Source organism: Wolffia australiana, chromosome 8 (assembly GCF_029677425.1).
Source record: "Wolffia australiana isolate 7733 chromosome 8, ASM2967742v1".
In the NCBI taxonomy this organism is placed as follows: Eukaryota; Viridiplantae; Streptophyta; class Magnoliopsida; order Alismatales; family Araceae; genus Wolffia; species Wolffia australiana.
The window spans coordinates 11,285,001-11,292,838 of NC_135842.1; the positions used below are offsets into that span (position 1 = coordinate 11,285,001).

General features: G+C 39.9%; 1 protein-coding gene across 2 annotated transcripts in view; it reads left to right on the forward strand.

Moving 5' to 3' along the window:
* The window catches only part of LOC144706601 (Leucine-rich repeat protein kinase family protein), a 7,595-nt gene extending 1,113 nt beyond the window's left edge, over nt 1-6,482 (forward strand). The window contains exons 1-8 of one of the 2 annotated variants that reach the window (XM_078579598.1): nt 1-1,129; nt 2,354-2,487; nt 3,080-3,326; nt 4,291-4,499; nt 4,584-4,630; nt 5,172-5,283; nt 5,376-5,669; nt 6,135-6,482. The exon at nt 1-1,129 is cut by the window's left edge and continues 1,113 nt beyond it. In XM_078579598.1, the coding sequence (XP_078435724.1) occupies nt 1-1,129; nt 2,354-2,487; nt 3,080-3,326; nt 4,291-4,499; nt 4,584-4,630; nt 5,172-5,283; nt 5,376-5,627 (2,130 nt within the window). In that variant the 3' untranslated portion in view covers nt 5,628-5,669; nt 6,135-6,482. Of the gene's footprint in view, nt 1,130-2,353; nt 2,488-3,079; nt 3,327-4,290; nt 4,500-4,583; nt 4,631-5,171; nt 5,284-5,375; nt 5,670-6,130 lie in introns of both variants that reach the window. The other variant, XM_078579597.1, reaches the window with a different exon arrangement.
* The last annotated feature ends 1,356 nt before the right edge of the window (nt 6,483-7,838 follow it).

Here is a 7,838-nt window from a genome sequence, read left to right on the forward strand (position 1 = left end):
ACCGTCGTCTGCTACGGCCAAGACGTAACTCAGCTCCACATCTCCGGCTTCAAAAGCCCCTCTCCTCTTCCCAACACCTTCTCCATCGACTCCTTCTTCACAACTCTTACCCGTCTTCAAAGCCTCAAAGTCCTCTCTCTCTCCTCTCTCGGGCTGTTTGGAGTTCTTCCGGGGCAGAAGCTTTCCCACCTCACCTCCCTTGAAATCCTCAACCTCAGCCAAAATTCCCTCTCTGGGCCTCTACCCATTGAAATCTGCGTTTTGAGTAATCTCCAAAGCCTCATTCTTGACCATAATCAGCTCTCCGGCGAGCTCCCCCATGATCTTGGCAAGCTTACTCGCCTCGCCGTGCTCAGCGCCAGGAATAATTCATTCTCTGGGGAATTACCTTCTTCAATTTCTACGATTGATAGTCTAAGAGTGCTTGTTTTCCCGAGTAACAAGCTCTCTGGAAGGCTGCCCAACCTCGCAGGGCTATCTAACCTTCAAATCCTCGACTTAAGCGATAATCAGCTCGGCCCAGACTTCCCCAAACTTGGAAAAAAGATAGCTACGATGTTACTGAGGAACAATTCCTTCACCGGAGCGCTCCCCTCCGACATGGGTTCATACCATCTTCTCCAAAGACTCGATCTTTCTCACAACAGATTCGTGGGTCCGTTTCCCACGTCGCTTTTCTCTCTAACCTCTATCAGATATTTGGATATTTCCATGAATAAGTTCACCGGGTTGCTCATCTCTGATTTGTCATGTAATGATGGGTTAGAATTCGTTGATGTATCCTTCAATTTGCTTGTTGGGAGTCTGCCTGAGTGCCTTGTGGGGAATGTCTCGTTCATGATGAATTGTTTGAGTGATGGAGGGCAGCCTCAGCATCCAAGTGTGTTTTGCAAGAATCAAGCTCTTGCTGTGGGGATGATTCCGAAGAAGAAACATGATGGTTTGCGCCGGAAGGTTGCCGTCGTCGTGGGTTTGGTGGCAGCGGCCATGACAGCGGTGGGTGTTTTGGTTGTGGCCGGGGTGATTGTTGCCAGGAGAGTGAAGAGAAGGAAGGGAAGGAGGATGCCCCCGAGATGGGTTCTTGAGAATGCCTTCAATGGATACTCCTCCAAGCTGCTATCAGACGCTAGTGAGATCCCATCCATCTATATATATTCCCATCCATCCATTCGACCATCTATGTATCCGCCATCTATCCATCCATAATCCATCTATCTGCCATCTGTCAATTATCCATCATTCATTCATTCATCCATCTATCAATCATCCATCAATCAATCATCCATCATTCTTCACTTATCCAGCCATCATCCATCTATCTATCCACCATCCATCAAACATCCATCCATCATCCATCTATCTATCCACCATCCATCAATCATCCATCTATCTATCCACCATCCATCAATCATCCATCCATCATCCATCTATCTATCCACCATCCATCCGTCATCCATCCATCATCCATCTATCTATCCACCATCCATCCATCATCCATCTATCTATCCACCACCCATCAATCATCCATCTATCTATCCACCATCCATCCATCATCCATCTATCTATCCACCACCCATCAATCATCCATCCATTATCCATCTATCTATCCACCATCCATCAATCATCCATCTATCTATCCACCATCCATCAAACATCCATCTATCTATCCACCACCCATCAATCATCCATCTATCTATCCACCATCCATCCATCATCCATCCATCATCCATCTATCTATCCACCATCCATCAAACATCCATCCATCATCCATCTATCTATCCACCATCCATCCATCATCCATCTATCTATCCACCATCCATCAATCATCCATCTATCTATCCACCATCCATCAAACATCCATCTATCTATCCACCACCCATCAATCATCCATCCATTATCCATCTATCTATCCACCATCCATCAATCATCCATCCATCATCCATCTATCTATCCACCATCCATCAATCATCCATCCATCATCCATCTATCTATCCACCATCCATCAATCATCCATCCATCATCCATCTATCTATCCACCATCCATCAAACATCCATCCATCATTCATTCATATATCCATCATCCATTTTCTATCTTCCGTCCATCCATCTTATCTCTATATCCATATCCATCTCTATCACAAGCTCTATATCTTTCTTCATCTCCATCTCCACTCAATATCTATCTCCACATCCATCTCCATCTCCATCTCCATCTCCATCTCTATCTCTATCTCTATATGTGTATATATATACATATATCATTACCTCTACCTCTATATTTTTATCCCCATCTCGCAATTTTTTAAGAGACCCACAGAATTCTGACGATATCAAATGCTTTCATCCATAAAAGGGTACATCTCGCAGACGATGAAGCTGGGTGCTCTCGGAATTCCTCCCTACAGGTCCTTCTCTCTGGAGGAGCTACAAGCAGCCATCAACAGCTTTGAAGCCTCAGCTTTCTTTGACGAAGGTTCACAGAATGAGGTAAGACCATGCCTCACCAGCATTCAAATTGTCTTTTCTTGTTTTTATCTCATATTCCCATTAAACAGTGAAATTTGTGTGAATCTTGAGAAATGTGGTTGACACATTGATCTATAGATGTTTTTTTTCTGATATTCGCATTCCCAAAGATGCAACTTTTCCATCTTTAGTAAAAAATTTGGGCAATACACAAAAGGGTTGATACCATTGTCTGATAATTTTTGCGGATGACGACAAAAAATGACATCATCGTCATTATCATCATCTGAAGCTTGATGGAAAATGATGATTTCATCCTTGTCATCCTGGAGACAGATGAATACTGAAGATGATTTTGTCATCGTCTCTACATCTGAGTGAGGTAAACAGAGGGAGAGTGACAATGACAAGACAAAATCATCCTCATTATCGTCATCCTACCTGAAGATAGTAGAAAATGACAATGAGGATTTTTTCATCTGCATTGTCATCCTGAAGGATAAATGATAGGGCTATGTTGACTCGTCATTGTCAACGGTGACAGTGAAAGCAAATTGTCTGTCACCTACAAAACTATGAATTTTCCTTCAACACCTCTTTCTTTCTTCTCCAGATGTACTGGGGGAGGTTGAATGACAGAAGCCTGGCGGCAATCAGATGCCTCAAGTTAAAGAGAAGCCTGGGTTCCCGCTCCCTGAGCTTCACTAGATACATTGAGCTCTTCTCCAAGCTTCGCCATCGCCATCTCGTGAGCGCCCTAGGCCATTGCTTTGAATACCACCTCGACGATTCATCAATAAGCAGGGTCTTTCTGGTCTATGAACATGTGAACAACGGGACACTAAGGAGACATCTTTGTGGTAATGCCAGACTTGGCATGAATTTCAAGTGTTGATTAATTTCCTCATTTTTTTTTTCTTTCTAAATTTATATTTTCTCTTTTCCTTGTATCTATTATTCCTTATTGCATTCTCGTATTTTTTTAGGGTAATTTGGAAACCAACCACCAGTCCTGATCCTTGGGTTGCCTTTGTTTCTTCATTTTAGATGTGGCTTCCTCCATTTCTAATGCTTCTTCCTGGTTTCTGTGATAAAAGTGTACCGACTTTAGGATGGTTTCTCATTAAACTAGTTTTCCTTTCACCTGTACAATCACACTCTTCATACTTATAGTTCATTTTTAGCGAATAAATGTTCTTATTTGTGCATGATTCTCATCTCATGAGTCTTTCATATTCATGACTACTAGTAAGGGTTTGATGCAATCATGATAGATATCAGAAAGTCATCGTGGGATGACCATCATTCTAAATTTTATCATCCATCTTGGCCAATTGGATCCGCTGACCCGGCTGATCAGTTATTAGAACGAGTTCCTCGGCAATCACTTTACTTAACTCGGACTTAGATCGGCCAACCTGGGTCGATTGCCAAACCCGACGAAAAAGTAGCAGATATGGAATTTCGGGAGCTCCCTGTGTTTGCAGTCGCATAACTGTGACCTCTCTCTTACACACAAGAAATGTGCCGCTTATTCGGGTAAACTTTGGAAGATCAGTCGGGATGACCAATTGATCTCCCTCTTTGAATTGATCAACTCGACCAATCTGATTTTTGTTTGGCCATATTAGCCGGGTTGACCTAGCCAAATCATCGTTGACTCAACCAATCCGATCTCTGAGAAAAAAACATTTCAGCTGATTATTAAATCTACTTGGCCTCAAATCAGCCAATCCCACCAATGCATAAATGTTTGGTGTTGGCGATAGGTAAATTAGTGGCTTGACGAAGGGTCGTTTTGTCTTTTGGCCTTTGTGATTGCAGAGAAAAAGGATGGAAACATGCTTTCATGGTCCCAGAGAATATCTGCAGCAATTGGGGTGGTGAAGGGCATCCAGTTCCTCCATGCAGGTATATTACCAGGTTTGTCCGGAAATGGCATCAAGGCGACGGATGTCCTCTTGGATCATAATCTTGTCGCCAAAATATGCAGCTATAATCTCCCAATAATGGCAGAGAAAATGGATGTTGAGGTAAATAAAGATAATTTGACATCTTACTCTTATACATCATATAATTTTACAGGTCTATGACTCTAATGATGAACATTGTTACAGTTAGGATTGGGGGACTGCCCAAGCACATCAAAAGGAACTAATGACAGGTATAAAAACATCATCTTTTCCTTGAATCTTATTCGATATAATCTCATCTCACACCCTAGGCATATCTTTTTCCACCCATTGGGGGCATTTTGATCATTTTCGTCAAGGGTAATTTCCTTTAAATAGATGTGCCAGGAGAGACTCCAAGCATGAATAATTAAGTTGCAATTTAGCTCAACCACTCTTCGGTCATGCTCCCTCTTGGTCCCTTTCCCCTTGTCCCCCGATCGATCCCTACCTCCAAGCATGAATAATATTCAGCGATGCCCTGCCACCCTGCAACCGCCTCACTGGATCTTCAACTGGCTTGTCCCCCCATCAATCCCTACCTCATCTCTGATCTCTCTCTCTCCCTCAATTCTCAGAAATTCTGTCGCCAGATACTCTCCTCTTCACTGAAGCTTCAACCAGTTGGAATCAAATTCCCAGGAGTGATTTTCTAATGAAAATTCCCTGTTGCCCATTTTATTAAATTTGTAGAGTCCAATAGACTATTTTATAAATCCTGCATTTATCAGTATATGGTAATGAAAATTTCAGTGATAAAAATGGAGAGAAAGAGGATGTTTATGACTTTGGTGTGATCCTACTGGAAGTTATCACAGGAGAACCCATCACTACCAGCACAGATATAAACAGGATTAAGGATCAGGTGACCAAATTACTTCTCATTCTAGAAATTTCTTGGAAATTAGAAAAGACGGTTCTCTTATAAATTTAATTGTCTCCTCTTTCTGTCCCCAGGTTGAAGCAGGACTCACTGCTGAAGGGATGGGGTCTAGTAGGAGAACCACGGTGGATGCAGCAGTGAGAGGAGACTGCTGCGACGCATCGTTGCGAACTGTGATGGAAATCTGCATCAGATGTATAGCAGATGATCCATATGATCGGCCGTCAGTTGAGGACATACTCTGGAACCTGCAATTTGCAGCCCAAGTCCAAGAATCTTGGAGAGGAGAAGCACTCAGCGGCAATGAATCTCCTGTTTTGGCCTGATTCCCAAGACCCCAACTGAGAAGATATTTTCCTTTGATGAAGGTACAATGTTTTTAGAAAGAACGATTTTTCTAGCCTGCGATATTATGTTTTTGGCGATAGTTCTCTGTCTGGAAACCATTTTCTCTGGTTCTCACTGTTCTTCCATTTTATTCCCTACTTTTGTTTAATTCTCATTATGATTACTTTGTTGAGTAGTTTTTTATTAAACCGAGAAGTGTGAATTTATTACAATTTAATGATTATCCGCGTATTAAGTTTTTCTCATTTTGGGTTTGAAATTTATTGATAAATCACTGGAGAAAGGAAACACGATATTCGACTCTCTCTGGGTGTTTTCCTGTTGGGTAAAGAGTTTTTACTTCCCAAAACTTTTCCCAATTTTGTGGCTTTTGCATCAAGCTTATTCCCATTTTTCTTTACATCTTCTGCACGACTATTTTCTTGGTTAATTTCTTTCCTTTTCTCGGACTGAATGACAACATGTTTTTTTTTTCTGTCAGTCAGAATTTCCTTCGCTTGAACAGAAACAACTGCTTGGAAGTCTCTTTGTGGCAAGACTTGAGGTATCTCTTGGTTAATCAGTTGCCTTCTCAAGAGAGAAATCTGGTGCATTTTTAGCCTCATTATCTTACTTAGCTTTTTTTCAAGTCTTTCTGCTGCTTTCTCTTCCTCAAATGTAACGAAAGGATGTGCTCTAAGACTGAATATTCGAGAGAATGGCTGGAGTTTGACCTCAACCGAAGACAGAAGTCATTGTTGTGAAAAACTCTTCTGTGAAAGAATGATTGTCTTCCTTTTTCCTTTTTAGATGCAATAAATGCTTAGCATTATTCCAATTATTGGATTTCATCACTCGGATATGTTTAGCTATTTCTTTTGTCAAATTACAAAGACATGAAGTACTATTTTCTTAGAAATGCCTAAAGTCATGAAGAAATATCTTCATATTTAATTAAATTTTAACAAGAAATAGAAATTCTCACAATTACGGGATCAACAGTATAATTACACTGCTGAACTCAGATATTGGAAATTATATGATTTTAAAAATGTAAATTTGAAGTCATAAAATGCCCAAGGATAAGGTGATACTTTCCAAGTTGATATGGATCCTTGGAAGGGCATTTTAGAGTCATTTAGGAGAGACTTTTGACATAAGTGATTTATATGCAAGGGCTTTAGTTTCATAATCACATCAATAATTATATTAATTGTGGTATAAATAAGTTTCACTGTTCATTATCTGGTATCCAATACCAATGACAGATATGGAGCAGCATTCATGTGGCATGCTTAGATTTTATCAAAAAATGTTCAGAAAAAAAAAGTTAATTAGGATTGAATGATAACAATTAATCTACTGAAGTTAGATTTTTGCTAAATAATCGATGTAAAAATTATTTGGAAATACAACTCAAACATAAAATTATTTCCGCCTAGACCAGATAAACTGACAACTCCTAAGCTCAAAATATGATTGCTACAATGTAAAAAAACTATTGACCTTAAATGTGTTTCAGTAAGATGATAGAAAATTTGCTCAATTTCAGACTCAAGTAGCTCTTGATAGACTATGAAAGATGATAGGGAAATAGGGTTACCAGAAACCTAACTTTTAGTGGAGTAAAGAAATTAAACGTTATGGAAAAACTTAAGTTTGGAAGATCAAGGAAATTATCGCCGAAAAAATTCTTTACTACAATATAAAACAGAATGGGAGAAAAATTTGTGTGTGATATTATTTTCATTGTTAAAGTAATAAGTGACACGACCCTAAAATATGAAGTTTAAATGTCACAAAAGAGGAAATGATGCACGGGGAAAGAGTGTAAGGAGGGTGATGGTGCTGATTGATGAATTCAAAATTAGGATAACATTGCATCATCGTGAAATTGAATGTAATCAATGATATGCATAAACTTTTACTCATAAAATAATTTGATTAGTTAGTTATGAGCAAGGGTCGTCTCCACTGGGAATGGATACTTGGGAAGTATCTCTTTTTATGGGGTGAATTCTTGAAGGTGAGGGGGATTACGTATAGCATAAGTGAAAGTATTGGATGAAGATAGTGATCAAGATAGATATAGCAGTAATTTAGGAAGACGAGATGAGTATCTTACTAGTAATGGATCGTGATTACTCGAGTAGGAGCAAGAGCTTAGGATGGAGGAAGATGTGAGTGTTGATAGTGACACGAACATCTTA